At 50.4% G+C, this 15,239-nt stretch overlaps 1 protein-coding gene across 6 annotated transcripts in view; it reads right to left on the bottom strand.

Moving 5' to 3' along the window:
* Positions 1 to 15,239, bottom strand: part of EFR3B (EFR3 homolog B) — a 156,717-nt gene that overhangs the window by 40,763 nt on the left and 100,715 nt on the right. For all 6 annotated transcript variants that reach the window (XM_071211906.1, XM_058287716.1, XM_058287718.2 and 3 more), the window contains one exon: positions 4,047 to 4,197. In XM_071211906.1, coding sequence (XP_071068007.1) covers positions 4,047 to 4,197 — 151 coding nt within the window. The remainder of the gene's footprint in view (positions 1 to 4,046; positions 4,198 to 15,239) is intronic.

The raw sequence follows: 15,239 nt of genomic DNA, 5'->3' as shown, positions 1-15,239 counted from the left end.
CCTCAGTGGGAGCTGGACCTAGGAGGGAAGGGAGGGGACCCTGGGCGCTGAGAGGGAGGTTGTGACGAGGAATGGGGAGGGCAGGGGAATGAGGTGGGGGAGAGTGGGAGGATGAGGTGGGGGGAGGGCAGAGGGATGAGGTGGGGGAGGGCGGGGAATGAGGTGGGGGGAGGGCGGGGGGATGAGGTGGGGGGGCATGGGGTGAAATGGGGGAGGGCATGGGAATGAGGTGGGGGAGGGCAGGGGTGTGAGATGGGGGCAGGGGGTTAAGTGGGGGAGGGCATGGGGTGAAATGGGGGAGGGCGCGGGGGTGAGGTGGGGGAGGGCGCGGGGGTGAGGTTGGGGAGGGCGGGGCCCTGGGCCTGTCACAGCCCTCCTCAGGAATGAGCCTGGGGCCCACACCCTGAGGATTCCCAGCATCCCTCACTGCTGGAACGCGCCGTAGGGAGGCCACCCTTGCCTGTGACAGCCGAGTGACTCGATTGTGTCCTGGTCCCCAGAGCCTGCTCTGTTTCAGGCTGTGGCACAGTGAAAAAGCAATACTAATGGGGTCTCTCAGGGCCGAGAGTGCACATTTTAAATCCAAGAATCTATGTAACATGTTAATATTTGTATGCACTAGGTCTCCTCTACTCAGATTTATTATTTTCAGTTTATCATCACTGAGTGACCTCTGCACGCTCAAATTTAATATTTTCAGTTGGTGAGTCCCGAGGGCCAGGGCACACAGGCTTTTGCACTTTCCCTGAGACACACGTTTGGACCCCTTGTGCAACGAGGCAGGTGTGCAGAGGCGAGTCTGAGCACGGATGCGGGCGTGGCTGGCCCTGGCTCCCCAGCTTCCCGGGGGTAGAATACCCAGAGCTCGGGTGGTCTCGTCAAGGGCTTGAAAACTTGCATTTTTGAAGTTCAGCCTGATGGCACTTCAGGTGCAGGATTGGTATTAGCAAATTTGCCTTTTGTGGTCAAAGTCATCACAGGACAGTCTCATCCTTGGGGTGATCAGGCACAAAAGGGATGAATTTCCATCAGGGACGTTAAAATAATAATAACAGTAATAAAAAGAAAGCCTACCCAGGTTTAAAACTCGAGTGGCTCAGTGGTTTCCAAACCCGGCTGATGGCATCCCCTGGGAAAGTTTAAAAAATGCAGATTCCTAGGCATCCCCTGCGGAGAGGCTGGTCGGGGGGTCCGGGCTGCAAGCTGGCAATCTGTAGGTTTCTCAAGCTCTCCAGGAGCCTCTGGCCTTGGCCAGGCTCAGGGACCTTAGGAAGAAATGCACTGGAGAAGGGGGACGTTCGTTCTGAGTGGATTTGGACAGCAAACCCAGGCCTGAGAGGGGTTTATCTCAACTTCCCACCCACAAGGCAGTGGGTGCCACGGGGCAAAGAGCCTGGCCACAGGGGTGCATTTGCACAGGCTCTCGGGAAAGGACCCCACACCGGGTGGGGCCAGATGAGGGCCAAGCTCCGATTCCAGAAGGTTCTAGGCACTGGCACTGGGGGTGAAAAAACCGCTGTCCGAAGCCAGGTCTCTGGCTACGTGATGTGAACAGTGAGCCCGGCAGTTTTCTTTTCTTCTTTTTTTCTCTCTCTCTGTCTTTTTCCCTCCTTCCCGCCCTTTCTTTCAATTTCCTGGCAGCAAAACGCTTTCTGCAGTGAAACGTTGTACGCTTCCACACAAAAAGTCCAATGGCCCTAGCTGTGGGTGAAGCAGGAGAGAAGCCCCTGAGCACTTCTTTCCTCCCCCCTCTCCACCCTTGGGCCCCCACAAGCTCTGAATCCCCATGGAAACCAGTTTGAAACTCCCGGGCTAGACCCTCTAAGAGCCCCAGCATGTTGGCACATCTAAAATCAGCAGCGGGAGCCACCCTCTTTCCAGAGGTCTGGAGAGAGCTCCGGGGTGAGGAGCAGTGCCGGAAGGCTGTCCTGAAGTTGGACTCCGAAGCTTCTGCAAATATTTGACTTCATTTGCCCCTAACAGTCTGTCCTTATATGAGCTTCGTCGTCCACAAGGCGGCAATTACGAGTGGACTTGCTTTCTTGCTAATGCAGTGATTCGCGTGGTGTGGGATCTAGGAATTTGCAGGGCCCTGAATTTTTACGCCCGTACCTAGCCAAACGCCTACCCCAGGCGCGGATTCGCTGCGGGGACAGCCAGGGCTGGCGGCCACTGGCTTCTCCGTCCCTTGCAGGGAGCTGCCCCCTGAATGCCGGAGGGCTGGTTCATTTTCCATTCAGATGTTCTCTTCTAGACCGAAGTTATCTCAAACAGGACGACTGAAACGCTATCTGAAGCTGTTGCCAGGGCAACCTGACAAAAGCCTTTACCCTGTACGTGCAATTTGTTCAAGGCAGCTGGCGCACAGGCACAGAAAAGCAAAGGGAGCAGGATGGTCGTTTTGGTCCTGGAAGGTAAAGTTGGAAGACTATCTTGGGGCTAAATCACCCTACATAACAAGGGTCATTCTCCTCTGTGCTACACAAATTCAGGAAAGTCATGTTGAGAAGCGAAGGGGCAACCCCCGAGCCTTTCTTTTGCGATATCTAGAGGCAGCCAACAGCTTCACCTGATCCTGTAAAAGAAGTTGCATGTAAAGGCTTTAATGCCAAGCTGCTGGCAGATCAGGAGCTGCAGATACACCCAGAAGGGGGAAGGGGAAGGAAGAGGAGAGAAAACAAGATACTAAAGCAAGCAAGAAGGGTACGCCAGTGTGCTCAGGCACCTGCACGGAACTGGGAGTTCTTGACATAATCTGCAAGCTCTCCTTTCACAAACCATCAGCCCTCACACTTAGAAGCCGTCACTTCTCCTGAGTCCAGCATGGCAGAGATGGAGGGACAAGGAGCGCGAAAGCTGAGGTTCAGGAAGATAACTCACTCACAGGTGCACAGAGAGCAAGGGCTGAACGGGGCCAGAAACCCTGCCTCCCGCTTCCCTGAGCTCTTTCCTCGGAGCTGGTGCTCCCTTCCTGTGGGCTCTTTCCAGCTTGGAAAGAGTCATGACCTTGACCAGCATTCAAAGTGTGCGCCACGGAGCTGGGGTTACGCCATGAGGACCCTGGGCACCCCCTGCCTTCACCTGGAACGGCCCCATTTCAACCTATTTTGATACCTTTTGGGGCTCCACATAAGACGATTCAAGGGAAATATCTAATACGAACGAAAGATTGAAAATCATTAGCCAAAAGGGAAATAAAATGCATTGGAAAGTGGTGATAGTGGCTTAACCCTATGGACATATAGGAACCTGTTAGAGGTTTGCAATAATTAACAAGCTATAGCTCAGTTTCCCCTGATATGCACTGGGGAAAGGCTAACCTCATCCCCCATAAGCCTATGTGCCTAAGGGCATGGCACTTCCCACAGGTTAAATAAAGAAACCACACAGAGACAGGAGTAAAGGGAAATGGAAACCTTCCCTACCTGCATATCAGAGGGAGATAAAATTCCTACAGAACAAAGAAACATCTGCTCCTGCAGCATTCCAAGAAACCATAACTCCCTAACCCACTATCTTCTAGTCACCATCAGGGAAAAATTTTCACTTCTAGTGCTTCCTATTGGCCCCTGCACCTCACTTGGACCCTCAACCCCCTCCCACCAACTCTCATTTCCCTGCCTAGGAAAGTTCTGGATAAATTCAAGTCCCCCCCTTCCAGGAGTGGGCTGAAGTCTCTCTTCAGACCCCCACCATGCTGGTGGGGGGGCTGAAGTCTGTTTTTCAGACCCCCTCCGTTGGGAGAGCTTCTCAGTAAATTCTTTGCTTATGGTCAATCAGTCTCCATGTCCCAGTAAGTGCCATGTTTTCTCCAACAGAACCAAACATAATAAGCCTGACCTGGAGGCTTTCCCACCATAATAAGCCTGACCTGGAGGCTTTCCCACCATAATAAGCCTGACCCGGAAGCTTTTCTACCATAATAAGCCTGACCCGGAAGCTTTCCCACCATAATAAGCCTGACCCGGAAGCTTTCCCACCCCAGCCCCAGTCTCAGCCTCCCCAGAGCCGGGCTGGGAGCCCCAGAACCCGGGGCCCCGCCTCACCGAGTTGGTGCCGAGGATCTGCAGGTTGGGCTTCTCCGACTCCAGCAGCTTGGCCACCATCTTGAGGAAGCTCTCCACGAAGAGGTTGATGCTCTGGCAGTGGCAGGCCATGAGCAGCTGGTCCAGCGCCTCCATGGCGATGCACACGTACCTGCGGAAGGCAGCACGGTGGCCGTCACTTGCCCTCATTCCCATCCCGTCCCCACTGCATGAGCAGGGGCATCTAGATTTCAGTGTGGAAACCTTCTGGGCAGATCCTGGAGGCAGGAGGCTCCTCCACACGTTCCCAGCATCTGGACAGTCATTTCCACAAGTATTCCCTCTCCCGCCCATGGGAACGGAGAATCCCGTTGAATTAGAGCCCGAAGGGCGCCTAGAGATGGTCTTGTATAGCCTCTCATTTTTTAGAATAAGAGTATAAGGAAAGATTAGAAAGATCACTTTATGAATAAATATAGTTGATTCTCATTATTTGTTGTAGTTCTCTTCAACAAAGTTGCCTCCAACACTGGATTAGCCAATAATGAATCATTGCCCCCAGGGGGAAATACAGGGTAAGACAGGGTAAGGCTCTTGGGGCACTCAGGTCACGACGTTTTCATCAACTGATTGTTACACAGACTTGTTTTATGTGTTTCTGTCTAAAGACATCCTATTCAATAATATATTATTGATTCATTAACATTGAACTCATGGCCAATAGCACTACAGCTCTTGCCTCAACCAAGCTCATCTAACATACCTCTTTTCTCTGTAAGGTGCCTCACAGCTTTTATGTGTGCAGGAACACTAGACAGTACCTGGGCACTATGCTTGGGGGCTGTTTTAAACAGTGAAATCACCAGCAAAAATGCAAAAAAAGTGGCACTAAATGTCACACAGAGAACATCTGTTTGTAACATGAGGACTGAAGCAGGGAGGCACACCTCAGCCGGGAACATGTTTTTTGGGAGACTCCAACTTTTTGCCACTCTATGCATGTCCGTGAATGACAGTGAAAGTACTGTGAGTATTGATTTGGGGGCTGCAAATAAATTTTAGCAAGTAGGTGAATTTGCAATTATGGGATTCACGGATAATGCGGATCGATGGTTCAAGCCAAAGGGCTTGATGCCCAGCAAATTCTGAACGTAAGGTCGATGATAGAGAATTGGTCAATTCAAGATGTGTTTATGGAGCATCTACTGAGGCCAGAGGTCTGACGTAGTCTGTGCAGGGGTATGAGGATGAAGAAGACAGCCTAGAGATAGATACACAGATATAGCCTTTAAAGAGAAAATACCAAACACCCCAAGAAAGTCATGCATGATGTCCCACGAGGATTCAAAACAAGGGGAGATCTGACTCAAGGAGGGACGAGGGAGGAAGAGCTTTACGAAGGAAGTTCTGAGGAATCTGAGCGAGACCTAAGGACCAGTCAACTGCACTGCAAGGGTTAAAGAATACAAAATTGGCAAGTTTTGTTGAAAAACCTCAGGAATTTCAGGATGAAGACCTATGCCAACAATACAGTTGGCAGTGTATGCCATACCCAATGCCACCTCCCCCGCCTAGGGCACATTGGTACAGCCCAGGACAAGACAGACACAGATTAAACACTTCTTTTTCTCCTTGAGAAGAAAGGGCTCCATGTCAACTAACTCCTTAAACCTCTTCAACAAGTCCTCTAACTTCAGAGACGAGGACTGCCCCATGCCCAGTGGCGAAAAGCTCGCCGGTTAAGCCAGCCCACTCCCGTTTTGCACAACCAAATAAAAGCTTTATTTCAAGCTAAGCCCTAATAGCACCCATTCTTTATTTGCAGTTTTACTCTCAGAAGGAGCAAGAAGAGAGGACCACGTCTTCTCCCTCCTGCCGGCCCTTCAACCAATTGAAAACAACAGCCTCGTCTTCCTTGCTCCTCTTCTCCCTGTTAACACTACCCAAAGTGGACGTGGCTCAACTGATAGAGCACCCGCCTACCATATGGAGGGTCCAGGGTTCGATCCCCAGGGTCTCCTGACCTGTGTGATGAGCTAGCCCACGCACAGTGCTGCCACGCGCAAGGAGTGCCATGCCATGCAGGGGCACCCCTGCATAGGCGGTTTCCCACGCGCAAGGAGTGTGCCCCGCAAGGAGAGCCGCCCCGTGTGAAAAAAGAGCAGCCTGCCCATGAGTGGTGCCATATACACAGAGCTGACACAGCAAGATGACGCAACAAAAAAGAAATGCGGTTTCCTGGTGCCGCCTGATAACTAACGTAAGCAGAGTCAGAAGAACACACAGCAAACAGACACAGAGAGCAGAAAATGGGGGGTGGGGAGGGGGGAGAAATACATAAAAAATAAAAATCTTAAAAAATATATACATATTTTAGAAAAACAAAAACAAAAAAAGCTACCCAAACTAGCCTTTGCAGACCACCCCCCAATTATCTCAGTCACTGTCTTCCTCAAGCCTCTGTTAAATCCCAAGAACAATTCCAAGAATCAAATTCTTTTTTTTTTTTTAAAGATTTATTTTATTTATTTAATTCCCCCCCTCCCCCGGTTGTCTGTTCTCTGTGTCTATTTGCTGCGTCTTGTTTCTTTGTCCGCTTTTGTTTTCATCAGCGGCACGGGAAGTGTGTGCAGTGCCATTCCTGGGCAGGCTGCACTTTCTTTCGCGCTGGGCAGCTCTTCTTACGGGCACACTCCTTGCGCGTGGGGCTCCCCTACGCGGGGGACACCCCTGCGTGGTAGGGCACTCCTTGCGCGCATCAGCACTGCACATGGGCCAGCTCCACACAGGTAAAGGAGGCCCGGGGTTTGAACCGCGGACCTCCCATGTGGTAGACGGACGCCCTAACCACTGGGCCAAGTCCGTTTCCCAAGAATCAAATTCTTTATAAGAATTAGGAATGCATCGTTAAGCTCCAGCTCCGCATTTGCTCCGTGACTGTGGCCTATTTAGCGAGGGTACACGTCACGTTGGGCAGATGCACCCTCCCCTGATAAAGCACTTACATTCTAAAGAAAACAAGGTAGACATTCATAGTAAAGGTTATTGCTTTATTTCCAATGAGGAAGTCACTGCAAATCTCTCAGAAATCATTCTGGTTAAGATCTTTACAATTCCCTTTAAGCAACTAGGTTTTGGGGGTGGGATGTTAGATGTCCCCTAAAATCCATTTTCCCCTTTCTCATAGTTAGACTTGTGCTATGCATGTGGCTGCTCATTAGAAAGCTCTCCCTGCCTTGCTGGCTGCTCAGTGAGGCCACGTGACAAACATATTGTCATCAAAATGACGGGAAGCCATGCGAGTAGTTTCAGCAACACTGGCTTGAAAGGCATGGTGGCCCTGTGGGTCCTCTTCCAGCTGGAGAGGGCCAGTGATGGAGACCCGGATGTGAAAGTCATGGTCAGGGGGCCCTGGCTGGCCTCAAGGGGCAGAATCTGGTCTATAACATGAGAGAGGGAAAAAACACTTGCAGATGGCCAGAGCCACTGTACTTTTGAGTCTCTTTGTACCCTAAATAACACAGGTACCTAAGAATCAAGTTTAGGAGTGTTTAAAAACCTGAGGGTGAAAGTCAAGGCAACCCAAGGCAAATCAAGTGAGTGCCGGTCCTCATTAGAAAGAGAAGAATTAAAAGCCGGAAATCCGGGAAAGCGGACTTGTCCCAGTGGCTAGGGCATCCTTCTACCACATGGGAGGTCCGCGGTTCAAACCCCACGGAGCTGGCCCACGGAGCTGGCCCATGCGCAGTGCTGATACGTGCAAGGAGTGCTGTGCCATGCAGGGGTGTCCCATGTAGGGGAGCCCCACGCGCAAGGAGTGCGCCCCGTAAGGAGAGCCGCCCAGCGCGAAGGAAAGTGCAGCCTGCCCAGGAATGGTGCCACACACACGGAGAGCTGACACAACAAGATGACACAGCAAAAAGAAACACAGATTCGCGCGCCGCTGACAACAACAGAGGCGGACAAAGAAGACGACGCAGCAAATAGAGAACAGACAACGGGGTGGGGGGGACAATAAATAAATAAATAAATCTTAAAAAAAAAAACAAGCTGGAACTCCTACCCTGATGGAGGGGAGCTCCTCACAAGACTTCACGAGTCAACAAGCCCCTCTCCCGAGGGCTCATTAACGGGTGGCACTCCTGCGGGTAAAGCCACAGCCTAGGAGGACCGGGAAGGCGCTCCTCTATAGAAAGATTGGCAGGGCAGGGGGAGGGAGCGGAGAACTCCAGAAGCTAACAGGGGTGCCGAGGAATCAAGTTAATGCCCGGTCAAAAGCAAGGAGCAAAAACGCTCTCCTAAAAGGTCGCAGTAGAGCTGTCACCTCAGGCTTCTAAAATGTTCCCTGGAGCTCACCAGCCAAGTACATAATAAAGGATCAATGAAAAGATAGGTTCTTAATGTCTTGATCCAAATCACATCCATCTTTGAATGTTAGATGTGTTAAAAAGGCTTGATTAGCTAGTCTTTGCCTTGTTTTTTTCTTTAACAAAGTTAAGTTTAAAAAAAAAAAAAAAGGACAGGAAGTATGACTACTGGACAATTTCTAGACAGGTCACAGGTCCATAATGCAAGGCTCCATGGTATTTCTTTTTCTTTTTTTTCAGGTTTGTTTATTTATTTCTCTCCCCACCCTGTCTGTGCTCACTGTCTGCTCTCTGTGTCTGTTGTGTGCTGTGTCTCTTGTCTTCTTTTAGGAGGCACCAGGAACTAAACCCAGGACCTCCCATGTGGGCAGGAGGTGCCCAATCACTTGAGCCACATCTAGCCCCTGTTTGTTGTGTCTTTTTGTTGCATCAGCTCGTCGCATCAGCCCATTAAGTCAGCTCTCATTCTTGCTCGTCTTCATTAGGAGGCACCAGAAACTGAACCCAGGACCTCCCATGTGGTAGGCGGGCACCCAACTGCTTGAGGCACATCCACTCCCATCCATGGTGTTTCTTATGGCAGCACCCATTCTCATACATTGTATGTCCAAACTGCCTTAGACACGAGGCAGCTTTATACCAAACATATAAAGTAATATGAAGTATTATATAAAGTAATAGCAGTGTCACAACTCTTCTAGAATGTTGTTCTTTTCTCCTAAGATGTCAGACACCATTTCTTAGATACTTTTCAGCTAACCTCTATACCAAGCAATCCAAGAAAAACAGCCTCTATATTGTGAAAAACTTCCTTTCCTCTTTTATAAAATATGTATTTATCTCAATGGGCCAAGGTGATTAAACAGTCGTTTCTGTGCATCGTCACAAATGGAGCATGCCTTATGCTCACCTACAGTTTTTTTTTTTAACGTAACACTTTATGTGATCTATTACAGGTTCTTCTTTGAGCCCCTTGGGTGACCCCGAGGCCCAGCCCACCGTGCTCCCTGCTCCGGGTAGCTTGGCTCTCCTGCCCAGCGTGGCGGTCAAGTGCAGGAAGCCCTGGCAGGCTGCAGGTGCACCGTGTGGGGAAGCAGAGCCTGGACCTGGCAGGGCTGCGGAGGTGGCCTGGGCTGGAGTCCTTCCAAAGGGGACAGGCGCTCCCCGCAGAGAAGCGCCAGCACCTCCAGGCACCCCAGCACAGAAGGAAGGAAACAGCGCAGGCGGAGTGGAGTTCTGCTGCTCTCCTGAATCGTCCCAGCACCCTTCGGTACGAAGAGGCAAGCAGGCATTCACCATTCTTTTTCAGAATGTAAATGATTAGGGAAAGCAAGGGGGGAAAGGGTTGGAGTTAGCCAAGGGAAGCGTTGCCTTCCAAACCCCAGAGGTTTGATTGTTGCTTTCCCATTTTCCCGAAGAAAAAAAATTCCCAGAAAATGCTCTGATGAAAAAGCTGCCCTTTGCTAGAAAAAGCTTGGATAGTGACCATGAGTGAAAATTTTGGTAGACAGTGAAATGTAAATAAAACTGTTAAAGGCCTAGCTCTCTGAACAGCCTTCATTCCATCTCTGATCCCAACGAGTCAAGACTCCAAACCGAGGATGGAAGGACTGTAATTACAAACGTCGACTCCTCAACGCGTCTCAGAAGACTGGAACGCAGGGCACCGTGGGGCCCTCTGCGTCTGTTCCGTCTGACGGTCGCCGTCCCGGGGACGCCGTATCCTTCAGGCTTCTACTCTCACAAGGACTAGAACACGGAGTCTCCGGGTGATGTCCACTCGACAGAAGCAGGTCTGACAAGTCGGCCTCAGCAGGGCTCTGGCCTTGGCCTGATGTCCTGGACGGGGCCCAAAGCAGCCAAATATCTTGGAATCTGACCCAGCCGGGCAGGGCCCCTGGAGCCAATAGCTGGTGAGGACAGGCCCACTGCAGGGGCCAGGCATGAAGGCAAGAGCAGGTGTGACCACAGCAGATGTGGACAACCAAGGGCCCCAAGTGTCCTAGTGGGGCTTCCCAGGAGGTGAGGAGGACAGAATCTAAGGAGCGTGGATGGACGAGGCTTGATGGCCAGCAGCGGACGCTGGGCAGGTTATAGCCACAGGAGCTCAGCATCAGGGGCCAGGCAGAAGGCAACGAGGAAAATGCTCAGAGGACCCGTTGCTTAGGAGTGACGTAAGAAGAACTGGTACCGAGTCCCAGAATCTGCGGCTGCTTCTGCTCTAACACCCTCTGCTGGGTCGGCTGTGGCCCCAGGAAGAGGAGAGGCACTGAGTCTCCAGGAAAAGGGGCACACGGAGGCTAAGTCTGGGAACCAGACTTAGTTGGAGAGGGAGGCAGATCTGGGGCCAGGGGTTAGGGTCCACACAGAAAAGGAGGGGGACGGCTTTAACAGGGCAGGTGTTATTCAAGAATCACCCCAGGAATCCAAAGCAATGGCTTTGGCAAAGAACCTCTTACTCTGGGCAATTTGAACATGTTTGGCCGCCCCACTCTTGGGCAGGAACTCCTAAGTTTTAGGAGCCCAGAGTCAGCCAGAGAGGTGCAGGTACAAAGTGCCAGAAGCCTGTTGGTGATTTATTTTATTTATTTCTCTCCCCTCCCCACCCCCCTCGCTGTCTGCTGTCTCTGTACATTTGCTGTGTGTTCTTCTGCAGCTGCTTGCATTGTCAGGCGGCACCAGGAAATGACATCTCTGTTTTGTTGCGTCGTCTTGCTGTGTCAGCTCTCCGTGTGTGCAGCGCCACTCCTGGGTGGGCTGTGCTTTTCTCACGCAAGAAGGCTCTCCTTGTGGGGTGCACCCCCTACATGGGGGATGCCCCTGCGTGGCATGTCACTCCTTGTGCACGGCAGCACTGCACATGGGCCAGCTCACTATACGGGTCAGGAGGCCCTGGGTATTAAACCCTGGACCCTCCATATGGTAGGCGGGTGCTCTATCAGTTGAGCCATGCTCACTTCCCTCCTGTTGCTTTTATTTTTTATTAACCCCACCCCCACCCCCCGTCTGCTCTCTGTGTCCATTCTCTGTGTGTTCTTCTGTGTCTGCTTGCATTCTTGTCAGCGGCACTGGGAATCTGTGTCTCTTTTTGTTGCATCATCTTGCCGCGTCAGCTCTCTCTGTGTGTGGTGTCATTCCCGGGTAGGCTGTGCTTTTTTTGCATGGGGCGGCTCTCCTTGCAGGGTGCACTCCTTGTGCATGGGGCTTCCCTATGCGGGGGACACCCCCCCGTGGCACGGCACTCCTTGCACATATCAGCACTGAGCGTGGGCAGCTCACCACACAGGTCAGGAGGCCCTGGGTTTGAACGCTGGACCTCCTATATTGTAGATGGATGCTCTATCAGTTGAGCCAAATCTGCTTCCCACTGTTGGTAATTATTTGGGGTAAAAGCTTACAGTTATAAGGCCCTAAAGAGTCTAACTCAAGGTACCTTAGGAGGTACTTTCTCACCCAAATCTGTTACCACGAGTTGAATTAAGATGGTGGCCTGGTCTCTCTTCCTTCTTCCTCTTAAGGCCCCGTGGGCCCAGCTTCGTCTGATCTCAGCTGTCGGCTGGCATAGCCTTGTTTCTTTCTAGGCTTCCTCAGCTCAGCCGCTCTGTTCTCTTCAGCTGCAAACTACCAGGCAAACGGCTCACCGCTCATCCTGGGACCGCAGGCTCCAAGTTCTTGCCTCTGCCATGTCTATGGAGCACGCTCTCTTCTTGTGCCTTCTTTGCGTCTTCTTGAGTGTCTGTTTATACAGCCCACCCAGGGGGTGGGGACTTAACCTGAGTTACACCCTACTACCATGGTCAAATCAAAGCCCTAATCTTAACATAATTTAATCACAGAGACCTCAGCTGAGTCTAATACAATCAAAGAGTATCATGCCCAGAGGAACAGACCAGTTTACAAACATAATCTCTCTTTTTGGAATTTGTAAATAATCTCAAACTGCCGCAGGAGGGAAGGATGAGCGTCTTCATCTAGCAGCACCTAGGTTTGGGGTCCTTCGGGGGAATCTGTATCTCCCAGGAGCCCACCAGCCCAGCTTCTGGCCCGGGCTCCTCAAAAGAGCAGCCCAGCTTCTGGCCCGGGCTCCTCAAAAGAGCAGCCCAGCTCTCTCCACCTCCCATGGCTCAGATGATCTGGGTGAGAGCACCAGGCACGGGGGATCGACACAGCCCTCTGCATGCCACTAACTCATGGTCGTCACTTCTGCCTGCCCGTCCACCCCTCACTGCTGTCACCTCCCTTGAACCCCAGCTGCTCAGGGAGCAAGGAGAGCTGTACAGCAGCTGGGCTGGGCTGGAAAAGACAGGTACAGAGGAGGAAGAAGATAGAAGGAAGTCTGGCTGTGTTGCTGCTCTGCACATCACCGCCCATCCTAGCCCACGCTGGCGGACAACACCTTGGGATTCACATCATAATCCTGCCCACATCTGATTACCCCTCTGATGCCAAACATGTAGGAACATGGAGTCCACAAGCAACGGGCACGGGGCCTGAGGCACAGAGACAACCAGGCGGAAAAGGGCGGTTCTGCCCTTGGGCCGGACATCCAAAGTCAAACCATAAATGCAGACACTGCGTCATTAGAGGAAGACACGGCCCTCGGACCATCTGCGTGAGCCAGTCTCCTCTTCCAAAGCCGCCCTCGGTGACGGTGACATGGGAGACGATGACGATGGGGAGGACGGGGAGAGAGAACGAGAGCATGGCTCTAACAGATTTTTCTTCTCCAAATGATTATGATTAGAGCCCTCAATGAACCTTCAAGGCTTTAACTACTTAGCTGCTGCAAAAGCTATTTTCAGCAGAATTGCAATTCTAAGGGCAGAGGAATGAATCTCGGTGTCTCTGCCAGCTGCGGAACATTTTTCCTGAAGAAACCAGCAGTGCAGAGAGGGCAGGCAAAATTAGTGCCAAATGTTTAATGTTACAGCATCTTAGTATTAGGTTCAATCTAGGATAAAGCCATTTTCACTTGTTTCAGTCTACTTGATAATATGTCAAGGCCCTTGCTTTAATCCACTTGTACGGTATATTGGGCACGTAATGTAATTTTACTATATAAAGTGGCCACAGAAACGTATTATTTTGGGTCCCGCTTTGAGGACGGGGATGATTTGAGATTCGCTGGGCGGTCCTGTGTTTTCTGGCCCTCCACGCGGTGAGCACCACGCAAACCTCCCTCTAGTTCAAGATCGGAGGCCACCTCCCCGGCAGGAGGAAGGGTCTTGGAGGGCGGTGGGTCTGATGGGGGGGGGTGGGAGTGGGAGAGGCCCGGAGGCCGGGCTGTGTGTGCAGGGGTCGGCAGGTTGGGGGGAGTCCGGCGGGCACGCCAAGGAGTTTGGATTATATTTTAAAGGGGCTAGCAAAGTGCAGCTTTATGTTTGCTTTGGGAAACTGGTATTTGGTGGTATTCGCCTGGGGAAGCAAGGAGACAGTGTCCAAGGCTACGGCCAAGTTCTGGCTGTAAGGGAATACGTGTCAGAACCAGGGGAAAGGCGAGCAGAGGAGCGAAGAGCGTCGAGTAAAAGGCTTGTGGGAAGAGGACCAACAGGCCCTAGCAACAGCCTCAGCCCTCTCTCTGCCTGGGGCGTCCTCCAGGTACACGGGGCGCTGGCGGACAGCAAGTGCAACGTGTAAGTAACTCACACTCTAAAGGGAATATTTAGGAGACACACGTGCAAAAACAACCGAAACCCATAGCCACCCGGCCCACAGAATGAGTACGCTAACATTTTGGGATCTTTCTTTGTACCTTATTTTCTAGGCATTGAAATTTGTTGTTGTTTTTTGTTTTTTTTAAAAACTTGATTGTAAACACTGTGTGCATATGATGTATTTTATTTTTTATTTATTTAAGGCATTTTCCAGATTGCATGGAAAGCACTCTTTTATAAACACTATTTTTATTAACTAGATGACATTTCATCAGGGGTATACACCATGATTCATTGAACTATTCTCTTGGTAGGTATGTAAGTTATTTCCACTTATTCATTATTATAAACACCATAATGAACATCTCTGTGGGTAAAACTAGATTTTAAGATCGATTGATAGAAATCGAAGTACTGGGTCAAAGAGGAGAAATGTTTTTGAGGCTCTTGACGCAGATTTCAAAATTACTGTCTAGAAAGGTTCAACCAATTTGCACTCCTTTTAGAAAAGTATGAAAATACCTCCCATTTTGTCATCCCTTGGTTAATACTGGAAATTATATTTACTTTTTAAAATTAATTTGATAAGTGAAAATGATACCCTATTATTTTGATTCACATACCCGATTACAAGTTTGTTGACTATTACCCCATGTTGGTAACCAGTTCCGTCTCCCTTTTTGTAAGTTGCTTATTTGTAGTCTTTGCCTCAAACCTTTTAATGTCTCCATTTCCCTATTCTACTCCCACTGTTCATTATGAGCCACTAAATTATGAGTTTGAATCCTCTGTCTCATTTTTTGAAAACCATTCTTTTTGTTGTCTTTTAATTTTTGATTTTCTTTTTTTGACATTAGAATTTTTTAAATTAAGTCTGTCTAGCCATCGTTTCCTTTAAGATTTCTTTTCTCTTCTAAACATAGAAACTCCTTCCCTCCTGCAAGATTGATAAATATTTCACTTATGTGTATTTTTAACGGACGAATTACCCCTAACAGGGCCTTCTCGCTAGACGGTCGAGGGTCCGCCTTACTTTTTTACGACAGTAAATTGAAAGAGGCAGGACGGGCGTGACACAAATACGGAACATCCTGGGTTAGACCCCGCGTGCGAGGACAGACAGGTTGACACAGGAAGTGCTCCGGAGGCCAACACCCACTCTCTCCCAAATCTCGGTGCTCTTGGCATCACAT

The sequence above is a fragment of the Dasypus novemcinctus genome, chromosome 25, assembly GCF_030445035.2.
Source record: "Dasypus novemcinctus isolate mDasNov1 chromosome 25, mDasNov1.1.hap2, whole genome shotgun sequence".
NCBI lineage: Eukaryota > Metazoa > Chordata > Mammalia > Cingulata > Dasypodidae > Dasypus > Dasypus novemcinctus.
The sequence above is the reverse complement of the archived record's forward strand: the minus strand, read 5'-3'. Positions and strand labels throughout refer to the sequence as shown.